We start from the raw sequence: 27407 nt of genomic DNA, 5'->3' as shown, positions 1-27407 counted from the left end.
GATTAATATTTGGGGGAATTTTGGAAACCATGATACATTTTTTCCAGGATTCTTTGATCAATAGAAAGTTCAAAAGTACAGAATTCTTTATACACATATATTACATTTTTTATTCTTCCATTAATCACTTACCTGCAGGTTTAGGCAGGGTCGGGGGTGGGACAGCTGGGTTGGCCAGAGCAACAGGGTTGATCTTCTCCACTGACTCTGTCCTGTAGCAGACAGACAGCCATATATTATGTCATCTTGTTTACTGCTATCTAATTTTATTTTACAAATTCCAGGAAACATGATAATTTACTTGCCAATATCCACATTTCTATACGTACAATTACACAAAATCTGATGAAATAGAAACATAAAACAGAGTTGTATTTTTGTATGGTCAAGTATTTGATTGTGTACCTGGGGTAGTACCCTGGTTGGGTCTGGGGTTGGGCTGGCTTGATGGCAGGTGTCAGCTGTGTGGAGGGTTTGCCATCAAAGCTTCGCCGGTCGAAGTAAGACAGCTGTTTCCTGTAGTATTCCTCATCCTCATCAGGGTCATTGTTATTTGAGCGAATGATATCATCTGCTCCCTTAAGGTGGGGCTGCTGTGGCTCTGGAGATCTGACAGATCAAAGTCGCATGTGTACCTTCAAATACTTTGTGCATAGAATAGTTGCAGTACTAATTTCAATAAAAGTGCACTGATATAATCAGTTGTGTCGAATAATATTTTTGTGGAAACCAAGATCCAGAATTCTTTGATGAAAAGAAAGTTTAAGAAAAAAACAGCATTTATTTGAAATTGAAATGTTTGTAAACTTTGTAATGTTTTGATTACAAAAGTGTTCTTTAAGTAGACATAAATGATATTGTGTTTGTGGCTGCAAATGTATTGATTTTAAGTGCTAGTTCATTACCTAAAGGCCTTCTCTTGGTCCAGGTTACTTAAAGAATTGGCTTTGGGCACAGAGGCAGCGCCAGGTTTAGGCACCATGTCCACAGGCTTAAGGAAGTAGAAAAAATCCCCTTAATTATACAGTCTGTAGAGTGTATATTTAGTGAGAAGAAATACAGACTATGCCAACTCACCCGAATACCAGAGTTAGCAGACTCTTTTGCTCTGTCGACAGACACGGATCGCTTGTTCTCAAATATCTTAACCCTTGTGAGCACGGACTGGGGCTTCAAGGCTGGGTCTTCCTCGGCCTGAGGAGGGGGAAGTTCAGGTTCTGCTGTAGGTGAGAGGGACTCCGGTTTGAGAGGGGACACAGAGGTCTCCGAATTCATGTAGCCCCTCTGTGGTGGTTGAGCGTAGGAAGGTCTCTGGGAGGGGTCGTAGTACTGTTGTTTGGGGGGCTCAGGGGAGCGGGAGGTGGCTTGAGTGTGAGGAAGTGGTTCTTGGTTATACTGTGGCCGCGTAGGGGGTGGTTCGTCGTGTCGGATCGGTCCAGGGCTAGGTTTACCATAACGAGGTCGACCCGTGTCGTAGCCCGTATCGTGCCGCGTCTTAGGTTGACCATACATGTGGTCCAGACCATCCTCGTAGGGCATATGAGGGTCGTATCCAGAGGTGTGGTCATACAGAGCCCATTGCTCGTCGTACGGAGGCACGCTGTTTTCAAAATGTAGGTGAGGGTCAAAGTTACGAGCCTTTGATTCCATGTAGCCCCCATCATAGCGACTGGGCTGGTGGTCGTAATCTCTGTATGGCTTGTCTTCCTGGTAGAGGGGCTGCTGGGGGTTATAGTTGGGCTGCATAGGGTTTTGGCTCACCTGCACCTGCTCATTGGTTCGGTAGATATCCTTCTTGTACATCTGTTGATAAAGCCAAAGCAGGAAAATTATGAACAAACTGTACAAAGAACTGTACATTAAACTCAAAACCACAGCAATCAATTGAATTGAATGAAACGACAGAAACCAGAAGTGATTAATATTCGGATTAAAAGTTGAAGAATGAAGCACAGAGTCAGCAGAGAGACCTGCAATAGAGGAAGACTCAGAGTGGGCAGTTATTGAACAGGTCAAATGGAGGCAGCCATTACACAGTTTCAGAGTTTAAGAAAGATAAAATGACTTATGACACACCAAGCTGCAAAATCATTGGGGTAAAATCAGCCAGAAAAAGTCCCACTGAAAAAGAAATATACAAAACCAATTTCCTTCCAAAAATAAAATGTATTTTGAGAAGTAGCCTTTTAGGAACCATTTTTGGTTTTTGGCTTTTGTATAATAAAGAAGCTAAAATTGAGGATAATTCAAATATTTTAATTAAAACATACTGTTGATGAAAATATGAATAGAAAAAAAATACTACAAGATTATTAAAGTAGAATGATCTAACAGGGGTTGAACGACTTCAGTTTTTTTTTAAGTCGACATGTATGTGATTAAAGTCGAGTCGACTAGTCGCTGATGGGATCATTAATGAACAAATCAGCCTGAACCTCAAGCTGAGACTTGAACGTGGGTTACATTTATATGAATGCATTAGTGAGAGAGCGATTGCGTGTGAATTAATTCTACCTAATAAACACTATTTAATAGTGAAGTTATGGGTTTTAGTTACTAAGAAATATATGCTCGAACTTTCCTGTTTCTAAGCTATTTTATTGATGAATCACAGAACAGTGTTGACAATACATTTCGGTGCTACTGAAAGTTTCTGTGTGCGCGTGATGTGCAAGCTACTCTCTGTATGTGTGTGTGTTACAATGCAGCAGCGGATTTGTTTAAAACAGCAATTAACCTATGTGTACAATATGCTGTTTAAAACATGCTTTCTCCCGATCAATTTTGAGCTTACATATGGTATAATCACACATATCTTGTGTTGCGCTCTCGGAGTATGGATTTATTTGTCATTTTAACTGTTGGAAACCGGGCGTAAAAGTGGACTTTAAAGATTTCTTATCCTGTTGTGCCTCTATAGGCCATGGTCAGCAACTAGTTGACGTCAAGCTTAAAGCATCATGGCAGAGATGATGATGAGCATAATGAATATGATCTAAATGAATATGAATTTTCAAAATTTCAAATTATGATGAATAATGTGAAGGATTGTTCCATTATAAAGTTATTTCAGGAGTTTTCATAAAGGAAGCAGTTTTCACATACATGTTATGATAAATGACAAATTTTCTACAGGTTTAAATTAATATATGTATATATAATTTTTGAATATTTAGTTTAATTTCGAGCCCCGCACAGAGCATGCAGGGGAGGAATAAACAAAATATTGTGGCCACGAATTATGAATTAGTTCACTTGTTTTGGCTGCATTGTAACTACATTAACACAGGGCAATTAGTTTGTTTCTTAATTCCTGGCCATGAGATGCATTTTTTTGTTCTGTAGTTTAATTTTCTACTTTCTACTGAAGTATTTTTGTTGACTAAAATTTGATGCCATTTTAGCATAAAATTGCTGAATTAAGTAATGACATGATGAAAAATTAAAGAATATAACGTATATATATATATATATATATATATATATATATATAAAGAATACTTTTGTCAGAAGACAAACTGAAAAACAACAAAAACTACAAATGAACACTGATGTAAAGAGCAAGGCTACCTTTCAAAGTCAATAGGAGGGGGGAAGATTCAAAGTTTTAAATATAAATAACGATCAATTTAATAATTAAATCAGTTTATCATATTCATTGCACCACTAGTTTTTACTAACTCTACTTCAACAGGCAAAAAAAAAAAACCAGAAAAATTAACCCATGCAAAAGTAGGCAAGCAACAGTGGGGACCTGGGCTTGCCCGAAGATTCATGAACTATATGATCTGATGCAGCAGGCCTCTGTCATGCCCACTGTTGTTTATGAACACACATACGCACAATCACAGATAGAGAACAGACGCTCTCATATATAAGCACATGCAAGAGCTAGAGGAAAGCACCGCAGCATACAGGCAGGGCAGACGGCGATAAGAGAGGGCACCGGGCTCGGGCGTTAAGTGGGTCGGTTTCAGTCCAGAGCGTGCTGGCTAGCGAGGTACCTTGGACTCTGACCCGGGTTGTCCAGATTGGTTGGGGTCGGGAGACGGGGGTTGAGCTAGCTCAGGGGCAGGTGGGAAGAGAGAGCCAGCCTCTGGGCTGAAATCCCCCTGAGTGAGGGTGACCGGGAGATCCTTGGCACTCGGGGCCCCTACATTTACATGAACAGCAGGGGGCGCTGTCTCTGCCAGCGGCTCAGGCTGCGTGGGGAGAGCAGCCTCTGCTTTCTGTGAAGGTGTTCAAAAATGTTTAATACATGCGGTCAAACCTCACCACTGCACTTCAGCTGTGATTCTCTTCTTTCTCACCTGACACCAGTACTGTTCTATTAAGGGAATGTTCCAGATTCAATTGATGTTAAGCTCTATTGACAACACTTATATAAATATTTTATCTTAATTGGCTGACATTGGATATTTGACCTTTGCTGTCATCTAATCTTTAAAAACACTAACAATGTAATACTGTTAAATATAACAGTTAGCAACAACAACAAAAATTCAACCTGTACATTACAGTGTTGATTTTAGACAATATATAGTTTATCATTTTAAACCTGCCCATTTAACAATCATCTGAATTTTTATAACAAATATGCATTACATGATTACATGCTTATTATTGCTTGAATTTTAATAACAATGGATCTCTAGTGACTACACTTTTAAAGCATTTCAAGGCCTACTGCCCTTCCTCTGTCAGTGCCTTAACTGCTAAGAGTATGCCACAAATGCTGTTCAAACAGCTTAATTTGTACTGAATTAGGAACATCCCACTAACATACAGAAAAGGATGATTCTGGGAACCATGTCATGTAATAATTTGCAACTAAAACAAGGTTCTATTTTTACTGTAATTCTGATGTCAGTTTAATTCTACAGTACAGTACAATGTTTTGGCTCTTGTAATACAAGATCTAAGACACTTTTGATATCATGGTGGACACTGGACCAATATAGATAAATACATTCACAGTTATATATTTAACACTGTAATTCCATCATGCACATAATACTTTCTGGTAATGACATCATTTTGCATGACATATAAGGGGACAGCTAGACCACAAGGATGGGGTAATCGTTACACATTCTTAAAGATACAACGTCCTCACTTTAATTTCCATTGTGATCATATTGAGATAAGAGTCACAGCATCTACGTGAAGTATAACAGCCGAGCCATATTTGAAACACACACAAACACACACACACACAGACTTTCACACAACTACACGCTCACAAATACATATAATAAATACGTGGCAACAATCATTACTTGGTCATTGTCACTTCTCTAGTACTGCAATGTACTACGGTTTTTAAAGCATTCCTCCATTAATAGCGCCGCTAGAACACTTTTCTCACGCACACCACGGCCTCCAGACAACAGGGAAGGCGTACGGCTCGTAGAAACGCTACCTGCTGAGGTGCAGGGGCCTTGAACCCTGCTGGGTCGATGCGGTTCAGCGGTTCAGGCTGGTATCCTCCGTATCCAGGAGGTTCCTGGATGACGGGCAGGTCCTCCCGCACAGGCTCCGAGGAGCGTGTGATGGCGGGCTCGCTTGGAGGTCCAACCTCGTCGTTCAGGGTCTCGTCTAGTTCCTGGTCCGTGTAGGCTCCACCCTCTGTGTCAGTGTCCTCGTAGTCTGAGGTGTGACGGCTGTCCGTGCTGTACATACTGTACTCGCTACCAGGGGCGGACAGGTAGGACAGACGGTCATCGTGAATGTCCAGATCATCGTCAGGTGCGCCGTCCGCCTACGGAGTTTCAGAAAACATAATGCAAAGAATTCAACAAGAGAGAGAGAGGAAGAGGAGAGAACAACATGTAGAGAGAGATGAGAGGGTGAAAAATTAGTTGAGAAGGTGAAAGAGAGAAATGACAACATGTAGATGAAATGTGACAGATTGGGGAATCTCACAAAAATATATATTTTGCAATTAAAAAAATAAAAGCATACATTTTATTAATATATTTAGGATAATTAGGCAAATTTTTACAAAATGTCAGCATTATTTTCAATTATTTATTCTCAATAATAATATTGTAATATCTTACAGAATAAGTTAGAATTACAATGCTTAAAAAAAACTTAAATCAGCATAAATGAAAGATAGTACTAAATATACTACAATGATCTATCAATAAAATTTAAATAACATCACTGTAATAAGACCATGAGACTGTGTTATTATGGTATTATTTACATTGTAGTATAGTATTAATCAATATTTTGAATTAGGTTTCATTTTTATATTTTCATTTTTCATTTTAACTTTAGTTTAAGTTTTAAATGTCTAGTTTTATTTATTAATTTTAGTACTTCAGCTTATTTTATTTCCAAGGCATGGCAACATTTCTAACTTTTAAGTTTTCCATTAAATATTTATGTTTTTATAACAGCAATTTGTAATAACAACACTAATATGGGAATGAGCATGGTTTATAACTTTATGTTACACTTTATGTTAAGGTTTCCTTGTTACAGTGTAATTATACATTTAAGTATAGAGTAATATTGATTAACAACATGTACTTACTATAGTGTTAGGGTTAAGAGTCTGTTTGGTTTAGGGTTAATTGCATGTATACATAATTTACTGTAATTACATGTAATTACATGAAACATGTAACAAGCACACTGTAAAATAAACAATTTCCTAAAACCTTTTTCCTCACTATGATATTGATAATCGAGGGGGTGTGCTTCATTTGTCATGAAAATGTTTTCACAAAGCATTAAAAAAAAGCTTCACATTTTTTTAAAATTAAAATGACAGTTTCTGATACAGGTTTCATAAGATTAACCTTATTATGGTGCAACATCACTAAAATAAAACCCAATCCACTGGGAAAAAGAACAGATGCTGATCAAAGAACCATACAGTGGTCAAACATAAGTGTTGTGACCACAAGAACAGATGCATGGGAAACTAACAAACTATGCTCTGTAAATACAGAACCATGGCCCCAGACAACCAGGAATGAACCCTGTCCCTGAAACCTCAAGCATCTGCTATTGAACTGAATCACTGTGGAAAAGTTCAATGAAACTCACCTTGCCCTCTGAGACCCACACCAGCTGGTTCTGCTGCTGCTGAATAGTCTCCTTCAATCCTCCATACCAGCCATCATTCATGTTGTTCATGTTAATGGTGGCTAGAGGACAGTGACAGGAAGGAAGATATCAAATCACTCAAGAGAGATTCCAACTAAGTCAGGTTTTTGTAAAAATAACAATAAGCTCAAAAACATTAAAAACAAAACAAAACTCCTCAATGTCTGTAGCATAAAACCACTCGTTTATATGCTCATTAATTCATTGAAAGATGGATTATTTTTGGATTCTCTTTCTCTTTATGACTGAGCTAAGTGATCTTTTTGCCCAGTTACATTTACATTTATGAGGCTTTTATTCAAAGCGATTTACAAATGAGGAATGATAAAGTATAATACAGCAGCCTTTATTGAGCTTAGTCAGATACACTGTGTGCCTTTCTTGTTGATTCCATAAAAGACTACGACTTGAGATAGCAGATAGGCTGCTGAGTGAGACCCATCATGTAATTTAATGTGATGTACAGTTTTATGAATAATTATTCTAAATTATTTCTGTCAACTACATATTTCAATTCACAGTGTGTGAAGTGCTGTGTGTGCGTCTGTTGATCAGACGAGACGTGATGGAGTATGACGTGTCTGGGTTAATTTAAAATAAACTACTTATTTCATTATTTAAAAAAAAAAAAAAACTAAGTAAACTATTTATTAGTTATTAAGCTATGTAAATTGTGTTTTAGTTGCAATTAGTGTATATTAATGTGTCAGTTTGTGTCTGTGTATGTATATATATCTCACAGACAGAAAGCAGCATGGCGGAGCTTCTCAACCATCATCGAGGTCATCACTACCCATGCTAATACTTGTTTTTTAAGAGAAAACAACACCACCACATTGCCCTAATGCGATACTTTGAATTTAGCCAAAATAAAATTAGACTGTGCAAAAAACATTACAATGAGGTGGGGTATTTTTTTTGCAACAATGTTGAGACAGTTGTGTTCATAACAGTAGACCTGCTGATGAAGACGTGACAGGTACAAGAAAAGTAGTAAGAAAAGTACACACACACACAAGAGAGAGAGAGTCGAGACAGAGAGATATCAGGGAAAATTAAGAGCATGAGGTAGCAAAGGGAAGAGTGCAGTTCAAGAAAAAAACTTAAATTATTTTGCACGGCCCCAGCCTAAGGATTGAAACCTTTTTTATGTGATGGCCATTCAAAAAATATGGTTCTCTGTGGTTCCAAGATTTGTTGTGGGTGTATTGGAAGTCCTGACACTTCCAGGCCTAAACATTTGTCCCAGTCCAGCCCTATCACTACCATCAGCAAACCAACCCTGCGAGCCCATCTCTTCAATACCACCACCATACTACCAGTACTACTATACGGGAGTGAGACATGGTCTCCTAAAACAGATGAACAGATACTCACTGTAACTGAAAGAGAAATGGAGTGAAGAATGCTCAAATTCACACGAAGAGATAAGATAACAAATAACCGTTTGCGGGATCAAGGGTGAAAGATGCGAGCATGGATGCAGCTAAGAAAAATCAAGGATGGGCTGGGCATGTAGCTCACTCAGACGCCCACTAACTCACTAACTCGACAAAACCTGGATCCACACAGCCAGGGACAGACTAAGATGGAAGAAAAGCTGTGACCTGCATCATTCACCGGAATGATTTATTACAGGCCAAATAAAGAATATATATATATATATATATATATATATATATATATATATATATATATATATATATATATATATCATGTTACTTAAAGTAATACTATCAAGCTTAGGGTCTACTGTAACGGTCTACTGCTAACAATAAAAAATACACAACCTCACAAAAAATCTGTGTTTACCTGTGAAGAGATGGTGGTTGTTCTTTCTCAGTTTGAGTGCACGCTCATGGAGTTTCCTGGCACTCTTCCTGGACTCAGGACACAGTCTAGTCCTCATGGTCTTCACACCCTGCTTACTGTCAGGATTCAGGAACACCACGATAGGATACCACTGAGCGTAATTCAGCCGATCCACTGCATTAGGAGTAATGTCCAACACTGCATGCTTGTCCTGCAGAAAACATACAAAAACACCTCTCACTGATTTCATGGAGTCTCAAGAAAATGTGTTGTACCATAATCCACCAGCAGGAGGCAGTAGTGCCATTCAGAAAGTTCCTGCATTGCACTACTGTATGTGCCTTAAACCATGTTGTATTTGTTAACTGTGTGTAAGAGAACTCACCTGGTCGATTATCTGTTTGATGGTGTGAAGGCGTATGATCCCAGAGCTGCGCTGATCAGTGCCGGCATCTCTGGGTTCACTCTCTACACAAGAAAAAACATAATCCATACTAGCATACACATACACTTCCTGAGCTCCCTCTGATGCAGGACATCAGCATCTTCACCCCTCAATAGCATTCAGTGAGAAGGCAATTCAACATGGATGTGCACATGCGCCCGCATACACAATATGAGCACCTGCAGACTGTTCAAATGTCCCATACGTGTAACACCAATGTGGTGCATTTTGATTAACTATTGATTTGAAAATATAAATATTCATTATATAAAGAGGAGGGAATAGGAGAATCTGTACACCACAGTGACTGAGAAGGGTCTGGAATGTCTGAAGAACGTTTGACATTACAGAGTGAAACCAGAAGGTCATTACATAGTGAAGTAAGTGTGCTTTAAACTTTAGTAGACATTGGTGGCTCCTGACATTGATAAATTATATAATGTGATAAGTTCACCCAAAAATTTAAATACCGTCAACATCCTAATGTTGTTCAAAAACCAAAAGGTTTTTTTTTTTTCACACAGTGAAAGTCAATAGGGTCCAATGGTAAATAAACAATGACAATTTTTTATTTTTGAGTGAACTACCCCTTTAAGACAGCATCTGTAGACCTACATCTGTATCCTTTTCTATATCATGGCTCTGAAAAAGCAGCAACTACAGAAAGTCTTTTCAGCAAAAAAGAAAAAGAAAAAAGCCCAAAGTATCACAAAATAACACAGGAAGCAGGTGCTTGGGATGGGGGAAATCAATGAGCAATGTGCCTTTATCTCCTCTCAAGCATGACTGAAGGGTTGGGGAGGGGGGTTTGGAGCTGTCGATAGCATGAACACACCTTGGATTATTTCTCATTACCATTTCAAGCAGTGTCGATTTGGTGTAACTAAAATAAGGGATGCCATAATAATGCACAGCCTCTAGTAACTATGGTTACTGATGGAGTGAGCTGATGTGACTACTGTATGCAACGTACTTTCCCTTCCATCTGGGTGCTGTGTCTCTGAAAAGCAAATACAGTCATACATGTTATGTAAATAAAGCCAGTGGCTACTCAAGGAATCAGTTTACAAGCTGAATTTTAAATGCGCTACTGACACTGGAGAGCAGGACAGCTGTAATTGCTCAAGTATGCTGCACAGGTAGGTGGATTAGAAAACTGAAGCGCTGTGTCTTATCTAGGGATGTGTGTTAACAAATGGACACTCACTTGCAAGCTCGAACAGGTCAGGCACCTCTCTCCCCAGTTTGTCTCGTGCCACGTCTGCGATTGGCCCGAAGATCACAACCGGTCTCAGGAACCCAGCTAAAACGAAATAGAAAAAAACATCTCTGCTTTAGTTTAAACAAAACAGAAATATAGCTATTTTCAGATTACTGAATGACCAATATTACAATTTTATTATTTCTACATAACTTACATCAATCACTTTACATGCAAAAATACGTAATAAATATGTAATGAATAATATATACAAGAATTTAGGCATGAAAATATTATAATGTACAGTATGAAAAATGGAGATTGCTAAGGGAGATTGTTGATTGAAAATGAGAATTGCTAAAGATTACATTTAACAGTTTTATTAAATATTAATGTAAATGAGCATTATATGATGGAAAATGTTATTTAAATGTATTAATGAACATTCACAATTAAACACCAATATCAGCTGAAGAGTATACAATATTGATACCGATAAAAAAAATAGTAAAAGTACTTTTTAAAACATCAGCTGATAACATATGAAACTGATACATTGTGTGTCCTTATCTAACATGCATAAATACATACAGTACATACCCTCTCTAAGAACCACCCTTTCATAAGCAGGGAACTTGGTCTGAACAGGCTGAGCTGACAAATCTTCTCTACTCTTCCGCAGGTTCCTCTTTGAAGTACGTAGACCTCTGAATCTCCAGAAGTCAGCTCGGTCACCGCCTGCAGTTTTGGGGAGTGTGTACTGTACGCTTGATAACTGCTCTGCCCTGAAGAGAAGGCGGCAAAACAAGGTCAGCTTTAGTTAGAAGCAGTGTTGGGAGTACGGCATTATTAGTAAGGAGAGTTATGCAATCGGTTTACTTTACTTTTAAGTAACTAGTAAAGTAACACATTACTTCAATTTACAACAAAATATTGGAGTTACTTTTTCATTAATGTTTTCATTTTCATTTATTGACTTATAACACCTCTCTTGTCCCCACATTGAGAGAAATCATGAGTAAAGTTGCAGAAGCGTGTGCGCTGGTTAAACATGATGGTTATTGTAGTTAATTATTGTAACTCATCTCACTTGCACAAAAACAGATTCAGGATTCCTCAAAATGAATAAAAACAGTGAAATGCAAACGCTGAATATTTAGATGTTAAATAACACAAATATGCTATGTGTATTAATCTCGCTTTATTAATCGATGTCTTTGCTGCTGACGACCTTCAATGATCCAATTCAACCATATGAATAAGAAAAAAAAGTTAACTTAGATTAACCACATTCCAATTCTTTCTAGCATCACAAACGTGCATATAGTTAATCATGCATTACACAAGATAAAGAAAAAAAAGGTATTTTAAAGTGATCTATATATGATCTACTAAACTATGTACTATTTGTGTACTGGTTACTGAGTGGTTACCTGTTCTTGTTGGGAATGATGCCTCTTTCCACCTCCTGGTGGTTCTTCCCGATGCGGATGGCCAGCCAGGAGCCCAGTTTTCCATTGTAGAGGGTGTCCACCACTCTGAACACCTCTCCCTTATTAAAGCTCAGCCCGTAAGGAGACTCTTTCTCATACTCAAAGTGTGTTCTGATGTAGAAGGAGTCGCCCACATCAGACTCCACTATTCGCCGGTAGACTGGAGGACAGGATATAAATGAGATGGTTAGGGCTGGGCGATATGGACCAAAAAATATATCTCGATATATTTTGCTAGATCTCGATATACGATATATATCTCGATATCTTTACAGGAAAAATAACCCCAAAAAAAATACTACTGCAAAAACAAATATGCCAAATACCACAGTCTTTTTTTTATTGAACTGCAAAGAGGTAGGCAGTTCATGTAGGAATAAAGTACTTCTGCGACATACAAAAATAATAATTTAACTGTGAAATAAAGGAAGAAAAAATACATATTGCCTTCTTTTCATTCAAAAATGAAACAACTCAACTCAAGGTAGGCAGTGCAATTAGGAACAAAGTGCTTCTGCCTGCATAATGTGTTTTCTCTCTAAATTCATGCTCACATTCTGTATTTTAATATAATATAATATAATATAGCCGTCGCCGAATGTCCAATAAAGCTGTTCTCATTTCCTATATTATTTTTGTCAGACAATAGAACAAGTAGCTATGATATAGTGAATGACTACATTTTTTTATATGTGTAAAATTAACTGAATTGAGAGAGTTTGGGAACTGGGTGAAAGCAATGTGATAGTGAGTATTACAAGTAATAAGCAAAAGAAAGGAAATTAAAATGGTCAAACAAAACTTTAAATATAAAACAAAAGAGAAGCAGATAAGTGACAAGTCCGTGGAAAAACAAAAAAACTGGCGCGCGCTCAACACATGAATGTGCTGCTGCTCGTCTCAGCCATTCACTGAACAAGGTAGACGCAGTTAGAGAGAGTGACGGCAGGGAGAAAGCAAGAGCTTGCGCTCGCAGAACAGTACTAGTGGCAACATCTGGAGGTTACTGAGGTTTGTCTAAAAAGTCGCTAGATTTGTCACTAGTCGCTTTTTTGAAAAAAAAATCGCTAAAGGGGTCTGAAAAGTCGCTAAAATAGCGAAAAAGGTGCTAAGTTGGCAACAGTGCACGCGAGGGGAGGGGGAACAAAAACAAGGAGGCGGGGGCGAGCACAGCACAGAGAAGGCAAACAAGCAAAGTGGCGAAATCAGAATTAAATATGAACAATATATCGATATATATGATATGTCAAAATCCATATCGTGTTTAAAAATATCTCGATATATTTTAAATATCGAGATATCGCCCACCCCTAGAGATGGTCAACAGGAAGTCATGAGGAACAGATTTATAATAACACTAAATATCTTTCTTAGTATGAATGATTGAATCTTACCTAACTAAACAATAGGGTAAGTTATACAAGTATTTATTTAAGTGGTCATCATTACAAAATAAAACCAAACATGGTGACAATGATAACCCTTAATAACCATCTGCCTGTATCGCTTCCCACTTATTACAGAAGTACTAACCAAAGAAATTGATTTTCATTTTTTATGTGAGAAGAAAAAGGCTAGAGTTATATGTGACACGATAGTAGCGCAGCTATGTGAGAAATCAAGATCAGTCATTTTAGCAATTATTACTGAAAGATTTTTGATCACAGAAGACATTTGACCGCAAAATGCTGCAACTGACCAGTCAGAATTAAATATTCTAGAGCAGTGGTTTTCGACCTGGGGGGCAGGGCCAACTAAAGCTTGGCTTATACCCGCCGCATCCAAACGAGTGCGAAGGTGTATTGCCACGTCTACTTTACTTCTCATTGAGGACATTTACTCCCTGTCCTTTCAAAGAATAGTACAATGGTGAGCACATCAAGTATAAACGCCTCGTCAGTTTGGGGAGGTATGCGCACAGTCAGCAGACTGGAGGGCACAAATAAGTCTTCAAATTTAGTTATATATGTATTAAATTATATTTATTTAGTTATATTTATTATTAATTAACAAAATAGCATAATTTTTATTACAACAGAAGTACCAGAGGTACATATTAACTTAGAATGGAGGGCTTTCGAATATTATCTGTGAACCATGTAATAAGTGATCATAGGCCAACATAATACATGAAAGCCGTATCCATCTGCTTACCATCTTTCTTCTTCTGAGCCAGGATGGTGACCTCTTCACCTCTGGGAAGATCCAGCAGGAACAGCACTGCTTCCTCACGAATGATGTTTGCAAAGTCAACATTGTTAACCTACGAACAGTAGGGAGTGCAAGAAGAAAACAGGCTTTAGATCTCTGCGGTGCTGTAACTTAACAATACACTGTTTATTGACAGTAGAAAGAGAAATAAAGAGAAGCAGAGAGAGAGAAAAAAAGAACAAACTTGTTCTGTATTTCTACTTTATCTTAAAGTCACAATCTCAGGGAGAAAAAAAAGAGTTGAGGTGAACGTGGAGTCACCCTTGACAAAATGGAAAGGGAAAAACAATGAGCTGGAAGTTTCGCTGTGAGGCAGGACCTGGAATCTAAGGAGTGTGTGTTTGTGAAGCAGGAATGGGAACTTTCATACATGTTTGTGTACGGACACTGTGACGACCTGCTCTGGGACTAATGTGGGAGAGACACAAAGCTGTCTATGTATAATTAAAATGTGCTCGGTGATAAACAAGCCTAAATGAGCCTGACTTAGACTCACTGTATTACACATAGCAACTGACAATAGTGTAAGACTACTGGAGGCTTGAGTTAAACAATGAGTGTCATTGTAGAGCCGAAGGCTAAACAAAGGAAAGCTGAAAACAGAGGAGAGACAGGCACTGAGTCAGAGCAGGAGTATGTCATGATTATTTTTGCCCACAGCCACAGGGGTCACACAGTGTCTTCATATTTTCCTGAGAAAAAGTGGGATGTTACACAGTGTTACAGTACAGAGATTAGTCAACAACAGATGTTCAGTAGCAAAACAATCAAACACATGCTTTCTTAGGACTAGCTTTCTCAGATAAGATAAAGTATGCTACTGTATCTGCTAAATATTTGATGTTTACACAAGAAATGCCACTAGTTGCAATTAAATAACATCTTTTGTTAAAATTTTTGATAAAAAACACACACACACACACACAATTTATTTTGAACTATTAACCATTTAATTTTAACAAAAGATGAATTTTAATTTTTAACAAAAGTATACAGACTTCACCTGTAACCAAACAAACACTAGGAGGGACAGAATATTATTAAGAGCATATTTATATTTATGGTCAAATTTAGTGCACGTTCTTTAAATTTATGCTAGATCCATGTTGTAAGACCTCACTATAAAGCTCTAAAAGACGTAAACGTAAAATAAGATCCTCACCCTGAGTATCTGGTCTCCCTCCTCCAGGCCTTCCTTAGCAGCAGGACTGTCCTCCAGCACACCAGCCACAAATATCCCCACATCATTTCCTCCTGCCAGTCTCAGTCCTACGCTTTCTCCTTTCCTAAACTTCACCAGCTTCATACTAGGCCTGGTAAACAGAATAAAACTAGGTCAATTTTTCATGGACTTAAATGGCATTGTTTGTGCTGTGTGTGGCTTCAAATGATTTGCACCTGTGTATCTGTACGATAATACAGAAAGCTTACTTGGCTAGTAAATCACTAGAAAGGGCAAGTGGAAATATGACATGAGTACAGATTATGCAACATCACTGACCGAAGGATGCTGTCATCATGGGCGACACTAGGCACAGGGGCATCAGAGGGGCTGACTGGCAGATCAACATCAGGTTGGCCAGGTTGTGCATACACTGGTTTTGGCTCTAAACACACATCTCTGTTAGATTTTGATGATGATGTACATCAATAAACACAGTTCTTTTACAACATACATACTCTTTGGTTATTAATCAGACCAAAAAGCAAGATCAGATCTGGGCATTCCAGATCAGGATGCAGTAAACAGTAGCAAAGTATAGAGAAACAAATAGAAGAGGACAGGTCTGATTTTCATCAGTGGAAACATGGGAGTGGGATTAGGAGGGTGAGGGAGACTCTGCGAAAAAATTAAAAAATAAACAAGAAAATAACAGTACAAAAAAAAAACCTAAACATTGTTTACACACTATTGTATCACTATTTGATTTTGCCTCACTGTGAAATATAGTTGAAAAGTCATGTTAAAAACAGTATAACAGTACGAATTGTTTGCATTGTCTACTCTGTCAAAGCCATAATACCTGACTATCATGTTTGCAATCAGTCCGCAAACTAGACTGAATGGGTCAAATCAGTGGAAATTTATGCACTAATTACAGTGTTTGTAGTACTATGTAAAAGATATACAAATATGTGTTGTACTGTATTATTCTAGCTATTACATTTTTAGGAGTAATGTGAATTTTTTGTACAAATTTTTTTTGTTGTACATTTTACTCATTAATAGTATGTTAATATTATATTATTTAAACAAACATAATATTGTAGTATTGGTTTGGTTGCTTGATCATTGTGTTGGGTAAATTATGTTCCATGTGCCTTTAACTTGGAAACTGAGTATACATCTACAGAGCCCCACAACATGACAAAATAAATATGTATATCATGGCCACAAATTGACAATTCGTTTCCACAACTTTAGTAAGCAAATTGTGTGCACGATATAATAATTTGTTCCCTTGATTTACTAAATTGGGGACATGTTGTAGTAATTCATTCCCATCATTTAGTTAAATCAACACAAGGAAACAAATTAGTTCAACATGGCCATGATTTACTAAAACAAGGGAATGAACAAAATTGTGGGAACAGATTCTTAATTTGTGATCACGACTTAACCAAAAAGAGTGAACAAATTAGTAAAAGGTGGCCACGATTTACTAAAACAAGATAATTAATTCTTAATTTGTGGCCATGACATATATTTTTGTCCGCATCTCATGTGCAGGGCTCTGTAAACATCACATTGAAATGCAACATGAATTCACATTAAACTAAAAGGAAAAAAACAGGGAGAGGTGACTGCCTTATTTAAGAAGTCTGCCACACGCCACTGGACTGGGGAGATAAGAAAGTGGAAGAGCAGAAAGAAAGACAGAAGACAGCTGATAGTCTGGAGGTGAAAGTCCCGACCTGGCAGTGGAGGGATCTGTTTGTCTCCGGGCTGATCTACAGACGGTGCCAGAAGTGCATCCTCAGCCATCTTCACTGGAGTGGATACAGCCGCTGGTTTAGAGATGCGCTCTTCCTCACGACTCCTGTGGCTATAGACACACACAGCAGCACAGTCACATACTGAGTCTGATCTGATCTCTGCTTACAAGCAGGGGTGTGAAGTAACAAATACACGTTACTGTAATTAAAGGGACAGTTCACACTCAAAGGAAAAATCTATCATTTACTCACCTCAAGTTGCTCCAAACCTATATGAATTTTTCAAGTTGAGAGCAACTTGAGGTAAGTAAATGACAGAATTTCTGTCCCTTTAAATAGTTATCAAAATTTACATTTTTTCGAGTAGTTTAAAAATGGTGTACTTGTACCTGAGTACATTTTAAATGATGTAACTAATATACTGATGTAATTGATATAGTGCAGGATATAGATGATAACTAATATACTGATGTAACTGATATAGTGCAAGATATAGATGATAACTTATATAGTGATGTAATTGATACTTATACTCTACTATTTTCCTTCAGTCTATGGTCGTTACATTGTTTGTTTTAATTTTAGTTTTATCCGCCGATGTGGCTAGGGAGAGAGTAATTGCATAAATAATTCACATTGCAAACTTTAACCAAGGCACAGTAACTGCTGTTAATTATAGCTGCTGTGGAAGCACATCGTTAAAAATACCTGCATTTCATTTTCTAATTTGAAGAAACATGTTAAGGTAAATTTTGGACTTCTGCTTACTAGATGATTATATGTATATCTACAGGGCCTGAAATTTGGTGCGAGGTTGTGGGTATTGCATACAATGTTAATAACTTCCGCAAGTGCCACGTTAATAATGCAGGAATTCCCACTCCCATTTATTTACTTGAACATATAGAGAGACGCAGGATCTGCACTGCCGCGTCACTCCATCATGCGCATCCTGCAGCAGCCGGCAGCTCGGTAGTTCTTGATGAGTGCGCAATGCATGTTGTGAAAAAGTGTTTTGGGGACATTCTAAACATTAATGTGTATTCCAGTACATTGTGAATGTAGCAATGTGAAAGGTAGGGCAGGGATGGGCAACTTCGGTCCTGGAGTGTTGCTGTCCTGCAGAATTTAGCTTGAACCCCTCATCAAACACAAGCTAATCAGTGGGTCTGATTCACTAATAATTGCGTTGATTATTTCGTAAATGTACGCACATTCACAACACGTTTGTACGAACATGAATTTGTTCTTAACATCATTCTGATGTTAGTGAATTTGGAGTATTCTAAAGGATCGGCCGCATGCACAAGGTTAGTCATTTGCATAAAACACACCCAAACAATCTCCATAATTGTCACGCTCGTCAAACTTGCCGCTGTTTGCAGATGCGCTCTCTCGCCCCAATCCTTGAGCAATACCAAGTGTGCCATTCTCACCAGTTCTCTAAATAATTTTATTTTTATACAGACCCAGATTACAGAGCTCTCATTAGCCAGCTGTATACACACGTGTATATCTGCGTTATTCAGAGAAACCTAGCAGCTGAAGCTATAACGCAGATTTTCTTACTCTTTAACTGTATATGATGGAATGTATTTAAGATTAAATTAGATTGTATTATTTAATAATTAGGGCCCAAGCCCTGAAAGGGCTCAGAGCCCTATTGTTTTCCTTAGGATTATTATTTTTTTCTCTCTTTTATTTTTCTTACGACTATTCGGGCACTTTTGGGGCCCTTAACGTGCCCGAAAACTCTTGAAACTTTGCACGCGGGTCAGAACCCGCGGCCATCAGGGTCGGGCTGAAGATGGTACCCGGGCGTGGCAGGGGGCCAGACAGCGCCCCCTGGAACGGGGTCCGAAAACTTGGTCCATAAATCAAACACGCTTGCATGTAAGAATATGAAACTCGGTACACATATAGATCTCATTGGTTCATATATACTTCATACTCTTACTTTTTACGCCAGCCCAACAGGAAGTCGGCTATTTAGGGTTGTTTGTAAAACGCATGCAATGGAATTTAAAGTACTTCTCCTAGAGAATTCAAAGAAATGGCACAAAACTCGGTCAGCATGAAGTCAATACATTGAGGATGAAAAATTGCCATGGGATTTTTGATATCTCGAACGGTTTGGCCGTGGCAAGGAAACTAAATTATGGCGACAAACGTGAAACAGGAAGTGTGTTATAACTTCAGCATACATTAACTGATCTTGATGAAACTTCAGCAGTGTGTTCGCTGTAAGAGGCCGATCACATGGATGTGACTATTGTGAGTCAAAGTTATAGCGCCACCAACTGGCAGCAGGAAGTGTGTCACTTTCTAAATGCTTTTGACAAACGTGGGGGGGTTAGTTTTATCTACAGTAACAAAACTCGGTATGTATATTGTACTCTTCGAGCCGGACAACTTTCTAATTTAGAGTCATTAGCTACGACCAAGAGGAAGTCAGATATTTTGGTTTGAATGTGGATTTCAGAGTTTTTAGCTACTCCTCCTAAGTAGTTTATTTTATTCACGCCAAACTTTTTCAACATGATGAAAATACATTAAAGATGCTAAATGAGGTAAAGATGCTAAATGAGGTACTAAAGGCACCGGGGTTGCGGTGCCACCAGCTTGGGCCCGTAATCGCTGCTCGCAGCTATATTTTTATTATAAAATTTTATATATGGATTATATAATTAAGTATAGTTATAGTATAATAGATTAATTATAGTGTGTGTGTGTGTATGTGTGTATATATATATATATATATATATATATATATATATAAATAGTATGTAATATAGTATAATAATTATAGTCGTGTTAGGATGAAATATAACTTGTTAACACGATTATAAGGAGATACAGTTAGGGCTGTCGCGGTGAAGGAATTTCCCTTGCGGTAATTTTGACTGGCTCAATAGCGTGATATGCGGTTTTACCGCCATTTATTTGTTTATTTATTTATATTTATTTGTTGCTATATAAATAGGCTACGTGTTTTGATGTGGTCAGCATACACAAAAACAATGTAACTGAAACTAAACACCATCTCTGCGCATTGAAAGGCTGTCACTCAGCGCGCAGTTGGTAGCCTACACCAACGGACTTGAGTGAGTCATTAAACCGTTCATTCAAAGAAAACGTTCAAAAAAGCTGATTCCTTAAATGATAGATGTAATGAAACAAGGTGTTAATTATTTTTTAACTTTGAGCTCCACTTTTCAAGGCTCAGCTGGCCAGCAATGCTTCACTTTTGGGCAAAGCTGAAGCAATGCTTCACTTAATAGAGACCAATGGCATTGATTCAATGCGTGACTCGCTGCTTTCCCCCCACGGCTTCCTCGCGCTGTGTAATGCTGACCAGCGCTGACGCCATTCATGGTAAATACCCTTACACGTTAAAAGGATGATAGCCTACGACAAATATTTCGCTTTCCTTGCAAACGGCAACCTTTTCACGAATATACATGACTTGACTTCAAAGACAGACGCAGGTAATCGCAAACGCTCAGTCGATCACATCACATTCACAGTCTGTTTATCCTCTGTACAAATCACCATGATAAAGAGTCTTGTTATCATTATTAACTTATTTCACATTCAATACACATGGTACGAACCACGAAGGGTGGCCTTATGAAAAAAGAAAACGCGGTTCGCGGTTGCTGCGGTTACTTGCATTCCTCTGCGGTTTGCCTGTCAGTAGCGCGGTACTGCAATATTGCGGTTATCGTGACAGCCCTAGATACAGTGTAGCCAAAGTGCTTTTTGCTAACGTGTGGTTACAGTTGTTTTTTTGTAAATGTAGAAAACATTTTATTACAACATTTTGGTGAATCGTGATTTGTTCTTAAAATCGTTTGTACACATAATTCACGTATGTATGTTGTCCGTATGTATGCTTCGTAAATGAGACCCAATGTCTTCAGGATCACTAAGGCTACAGGCAGATGAGTTTTTCATCAGAGTTGGAGCTAAACTCTGGACAGCAGCACCCCAGGACCAATGTTCCCCATCCCTGAGGTACAGGATGATGAGATTGTGTCACTTCATGGGGCCAGAAGTTAAACTTGACTCAGCTGTCATTTGATTTTTATTAAATTAAAAATAATAATAAAAAAAAATAATATATATATATATATATATATATATATATATATATATATATATATATATTAGCATAATAGCAGACAAATCAAATCTAAAGGGTTGTTATATATCAGTTTAAGGGATTTATCTTAAAGAAAAAAAATGTTTCATTAATTATATAGTCCAATTAATAGATATTAGATATTAATTATTTTTATTTCACGGGATGTTCTGACGACAATACTATAATACTACTATGTATTCATAGAATTACTTTTGTGAATTTTTGGGGTTCCCACGCCTCCGAAATCCCAGTTAACCCCTGGTTACCAGTGACATTATTGGGCTGCTGGGATTTTTGCAGTGTTAGCATGTCTGTGGGACAAGTCAATAACAGATAAAGCACTTGCATTTGGTGACATTTCAGAAACTGTGCACGTGAATTTGGTTATTATGTGTGGACATTTCTCAGAACATCAGACATTATATTTGCTCCACATGAATATGAGGATCTCCTCAGGAGAAAACAATGCTGAATGTAAACAAAAGAAAAGGATCACAAAAAAACAAAAAGCAGAGATAATGATTGCTCATTAGACAGCACCAGATGCCAGTGCTTTAGGTCAGACTGTATAATTTTTCTCTTGCTTAAAACTAGGACAGACACTAGAGCTTCTTTTAAAACGGTAAATGAACTCTTGCAGAACTATCAGATATTTTAAATGCTTTGATGCATCACAAATACTCTTTGTTGCACATTCAGACTTTTGAATTTTTACATTATATATTTTTTTACAGACAAAGAAAGCTGGAGAAGCATTTAACGAGTTCAGGATCTAGACTGCCCTCTAGAACTTTAGTCACATGACTCTGGTTGGTACAGAATGACTCAGACAGGAAACAGACCACTCCCAAAACATGAAATTTAGTCTTTGATGAATGCAATTAGCATTGATATTAGCAATTAGCATTGGCTGAATCAGTAAAAGCCAAGAGATGAAAATGAAAAAGAGAACCGTTGTTGGCAATGTACTTTGTCTTATTGTACTATGTACAATTTATAATAGTCCTTTACGACTGTTGCTTGTCAGACTGTATGAACATGATCCCCGCTGTAAGCCATGTCACACTGTATGATCTCAGTTGTCCTTAAATATCAGACTGTACAGCAGTCAAGACACGTTTAAAACAGAAGCATTCAAAAAAACTTGTGCAGAGTTTTAAATCATCAATCCGTAACATGTTTAATAACTGAGCTGCATTTAAATGCTGGATTGAAATGGTGGCTAGCAAACTAAAACAATCTCTAGCATTAATTTTGATCAGGGCTTGTTTTGAAAAGAAGAAACAAAGACCATGTGTGTGGAGCGAGTGGTGGTTTGTCGTTGTCTCACTAATTGCGTCATCAGGTTCTGCGCTGCTACTGGTTTTTGATTTGACAGTTGCCGTAGGAGAAGTTACACTAAAGGACTGTACATAAAATTTTCTCAAACTTGACAGAATTTCAGCAGAGATGAAATAGTATCGCAACGGCCATCTGAGAACATGGCAAACAAGTGTTCATAGACATCAGATTTTGGCCTAGGATCAGAAGAATTTTAGGATTCTCAAAATGTGTCTCAGACGGCCATATCGTGGCCAAAAACATACAGTGTGAACCTGGCTTTAAATCTTTGAGGCCCTGGACATGCACAAATATGTGCTGACACACACAAATGCCTAGATAAATCCCAGGCTCTCCTTTTGCTCTGTTGGTTTTCTCTGCACTAACATATCTGCACTCTGCTCACTTCATTCTGCATTTCTTTCTCATGTGACCTATTAGAATCTCACTGACATGTCTTTCCATTCCAATAAGGCCATTTGTCTCCCTGCACATTTCAGAAAAGAAAATGAACCCCTATATAAACAAACCCCTTAACACCATGCAAATAAATGATCATATTTATTTATCACTAGGTTTGAGTCAGCAAGAAATACAGATAGTTCATTACAAACACGTAAATTATTACGCCACTAGCAGCTTAATCCAGCTTCAAGATTTGAAATTAATAAAAAAATATATATAATAATTAATAAAAAAATAGCCACATCTAGTTCTGAAATTAGGCAATAATATGGTACATTATTTTACACACAAATATATATAATATACAAATATATACATACTAATTAATTATTTTATTTATTAATATTTAATTTGTCTTTTTATTTTTACATCCTTTTTATTCATTTTAATTAATTTAATCCATTTAACTGACACATTTTAGGTTCACCTTTCTTTCCCCATGCATGCAGTTTTAAATATAAGTTTTAAATTTCTATATGCTTATATAAAGCACTTTGAATTACCATTGTGAATGAAATGTGCTATATAAATATACTTGCCTACCCTAAATTAAGACAACACTGAAACAACACACTTGAGTGGTCTTGAGAAACCATGTGTAGAGGAGAGAGATTAAAAAGCTGATGGCTCAGACAGAGGGGAGAGAGAGTATCTCTGTGCCTTGTTCTGTGAGGAAAAACCCATCTGGTGATGCAAATTTCAGAGGGAATTGTGCCGTCTCTTCTGTGCCAAGGTTAATGAACACACATGCAGGAAAATTAATTCAGGCCCATTTCTGCATAACAGCCTTGACACCCACGGGCAGTTTCCACAAACACACACTCATACATACAGAGCTAGTTGCCTCTGCACTACCAGCTCAATGTGAAAAAAAGCATGCTGATTTCTCTACAAGCACATATTAATGCACCACATCAAATGCATTAAAGTGCAAATCCTAAATCATCTATATAGAACACAACATCCACACAATATAAAACAATGACAAAATGCACAAAAAAACTAATATTCATGCACTCAGACTCCATCTACAAATATTATCCACTGTTTACAGACTACAGAGCACAGCACTTACAGCGGGAGCATTCTGGTGAGAAAAGAGCCCGCCAGCCTGTGTAGAGACAGAGCAGTTATTCAGTGGTGAGTGAGTGATGCATGGCTCTGAGATATTAACCTGGCTCACTGACAAACATGTTCATCATCCACCAAAATGCCTCTGAACCTAGCAGTCCAAGCCCAGTAAACAGCTTTTTAGGCCATCAGTTTTTTAGTAAAACCCAAGAGCATTTCCACTGTTAATCATCCAGACAGTCAAGAGAGTCAACAGTCAGTTAATATATTACGTACACTACTAGTAAAAAGTTTGGGGTTGGTAAGATTTTAACTGTGAAATATTAAAATGTATAATAACTTCTATTTTAATCATTTTAAAATGCAATTTATTCCTGTGGTGGCAAAGGTGTATTTTAAGCTGCCATTCCTCCGATTTCAGAAAGATAATGTGACACTGAAACGAATATGCTGAATAAACAGCTTTTATTATTATCCATGTTGAAAACAATTGTCCTGCTAAATATATTTGTGAAAATGTGATACTTTTTTCAGGATTCTTTTGTGAATAGAAAGTTCAATAGAACAGCATTTAAATGAAATAGAGCTCTTTTTTAATTTGATAAATATCTTTGCATCCTTGCTGAACAAAAGTATACATTCCTTCCTTAAAAGAAAAACAAGGCAGTGTAGGTTTAGTATAAATCTGTGCCAGCCCAAAAAGTCTTGGTTTCACCCAAGGTTTTTTACTCATCTTAGAGAGTTTTTCTTGCCATTGTCACCTTTGGCTTACTCAATGGGTTTCTTAAGGCACCTTACTATTCTTTGCAAAGCTGCTTTGGAACAATGTGAAATGTGCTAGAAAATGTTTTTGACATGAAAACCGAATAGACTTTAGCTCTAGTACTTTCATATTCATTCAGAGGAGATTGATTCTTCAACTACTTGCCACAAATGTCTACAAATGCAAAGTAAAGGCAGACTACATACATCTCACACACACAAAAATTGCTTCTGCTGTGGAAATTCTGAAACATAAAAGGCATCAGTGTCTTGTTGAGGTGAGGGAGCCGATAATGAGGTGTAACCTGAGTTCAGATATTATGTGAGACGCAGCTCTAGACAGACAGGTGGAGGATGTGTGAGGACACGAGGTGTGAAATTTCATTAAAATACAGCCTGCAGCAGAGTGGAGATGTGGGATATAGAGAGCAGCTGCTTTAATGGCAGGAAGGATGGCTAGTCCCCTGGGAAAGGATTGGTACCTTGTGGCATTGTCATCCTTTTCATCCCTGTGTCTTTACATACTCGCAGTTCCTATAAAAACCATCTTGTGCCCTTTCTTTCTGACTTCAACTTGTTTTACATTCTCCACTTGTCCTCTCTCAAGATTTCCTCTGGCCCCCTTCTACCACTTACAAAATAGGGGTGTAACAATACATCGATATGAATCGATGCATTGATCAAACGTCTAACAATACGATGCATCGATTGCTACACGTAAAATATCGATATAAGGTACCTTTATTTTGACACTCTCCACATCCTCACGTAATGTCCGTCTACGCATTTCTGCCAAAGCGCGCATTTTTGTTTACTTACCATACTGTCTGCTGGTGTGTCTTTGTAACGTTAATCTCCCAATCTAAAATAAACGCCTGACAAGATTGACTGAACCCTAAGCACGTTTTGTCACAAAAGCCGGAATTGTTCACAGTCAAGGCATCACAGTTCATGTTTTACAGCAGAAACCAACAAGCCCCCTTGGTGTTTGTGAACACGTCTCGAAAAGTCCGTTTTAGCGAATCGTCAGGTGACAAGGCTGCTAGTCACTTCGATAAGACACGCTAGCTGAGAGGAGTCAAAAGCTGACTTTAGTCAAAGCTGACTAAAAGTGTTTGAGGATGGATAATTTCAACGAACTTGATGAACCAGTGATATCTTAAAACTGAATCTTTTTCACGCAACCTTGCTAAAGCAGCACGTTAGTGGTGAGGGAAAAGCTCCCTGTATTGCGTGTACGCTAATCACAACAACAAAGTTTTCAGGCGTCTATGTCAGCTGGAGATTTACATTACAAAGATTAACCAAGTGTTTTATTATATATCATAGCAATTACTTGGTTTTGTTTAACTCTGAAACATGAAATGTGGAGTTATCTGCTTTTGCTAAAAAACAAACTTTTAATACATAAAAAAACATACTTTCAATGAACATTAATTTTGTGAGTTACCTGGATATTTTAAAGTTATTATTACTTATCAATAAAACAGCAGATGATTTCGTTTTAAATATTACTTACACTTGCGAAATTGAACAAGAACAGAGTTATCTGTTTTTGCAAATGGACTCTTCTGTTGTAAATAATTGGGAGAGGGTGTGCAATATTCAAAGAGTTCAATAAAAAGTTAATGTTTAATATTTTGGTTGCATTTGTGAGTTAATAAAAATGTAACTGGTTGTGTAAACTTGGCACATAAAATCTAAATATTGATAAATCAATCGATTCAATCAAAAATACATTTTTTTTGAGGTATCACAAATATCGTATCGTTAGCTGAGAGAATCAATATTGTATAGTATCGTGACAAACTGTCCGATTTACACTCCTATTACAAAAATGTACCACAGTAACCACAGTGTCCGCAAAAATACCATTACATAATGCCATTGCTACTGTTAATGATATAATGATTAAGTATAATGATGAAGTATAAAATTGTAAATGAATCCGATTATTTATTTATTTATTTAATCAAATTAGTTAAGAGTACTTAATTTTAAGTACAATCAACTTGGCTATGTAAGACATTTCAAATTAAATTTAAAAAATAAAAATGAGTTGAATCTTGTATAACTTAAAAAAGAAAGTTTAAAATGGCTTCAATTATTTTGATGAGTTGAAGCAATGTAAAAACAATTTTTTGCAAATACATTATATTAGTGGAATCCAGACTACATGTGTACTTGTTGTAGCTTATTCACATTATGTGCCCACAATAGATGCTGGCACACTCAAAACACTTTATATCAGAGAAGCCCTAACTGTTCTAGTCAATAATTTTGGCCCTTCAAAACTTCTTTTTTTTCCTGCAGTTTCGGACAAATATTTTTGGGTCTTGAAATGTCGGTGCATTGTATATATCACCACATATATTACCACATACCATGATAGGTTATGAGACAATCTTCATATCTGCCATG

The 27407-nt window shown here is 37.4% G+C and overlaps 1 protein-coding gene across 19 annotated transcripts in view; it reads right to left on the bottom strand.

Moving 5' to 3' along the window:
- tjp1a (tight junction protein 1a) overlaps positions 1–27407 on the bottom strand; it is a 134636-nt gene that overhangs the window by 10482 nt on the left and 96747 nt on the right. For 6 of the 19 annotated variants that reach the window (XM_077228616.1, XM_077228618.1, XM_077228619.1 and 3 more), the window contains 17 exons: positions 17201–17331; positions 15786–15891; positions 15447–15597; positions 14228–14336; positions 12014–12233; positions 11181–11365; positions 10587–10682; positions 10353–10379; positions 9320–9402; positions 8935–9145; positions 7063–7163; positions 5423–5761; positions 4005–4229; positions 1078–1803; positions 906–991; positions 406–609; positions 133–212 (listed from right to left, as the gene is read on the bottom strand). In XM_077228616.1, coding sequence (XP_077084731.1) covers positions 133–212; positions 406–609; positions 906–991; positions 1078–1803; positions 4005–4229; positions 5423–5761; positions 7063–7163; positions 8935–9145; positions 9320–9402; positions 10353–10379; positions 10587–10682; positions 11181–11365; positions 12014–12233; positions 14228–14336; positions 15447–15597; positions 15786–15891; positions 17201–17331 — 3080 coding nt within the window. The remainder of the gene's footprint in view (positions 1–132; positions 213–405; positions 610–905; positions 992–1077; positions 1804–4004; positions 4230–5422; positions 5762–7062; positions 7164–8934; positions 9146–9319; positions 9403–10352; positions 10380–10586; positions 10683–11180; positions 11366–12013; positions 12234–14227; positions 14337–15446; positions 15598–15785; positions 15892–17200; positions 17332–27407) is intronic. The other 13 variants (XM_077228617.1, XM_077228620.1, XM_077228621.1 and 10 more) reach the window with 3 other exon arrangements.

The sequence above is a fragment of the Siphateles boraxobius genome, unplaced genomic scaffold (genome assembly GCF_051911475.1).
Source record: "Siphateles boraxobius isolate OS27281-9 unplaced genomic scaffold, OSU_SipBor_1 130, whole genome shotgun sequence".
Lineage (NCBI taxonomy): Eukaryota > Metazoa > Chordata > Actinopteri > Cypriniformes > Leuciscidae > Siphateles > Siphateles boraxobius.
This window is presented reverse-complemented; position numbering and strand designations above follow the sequence as displayed.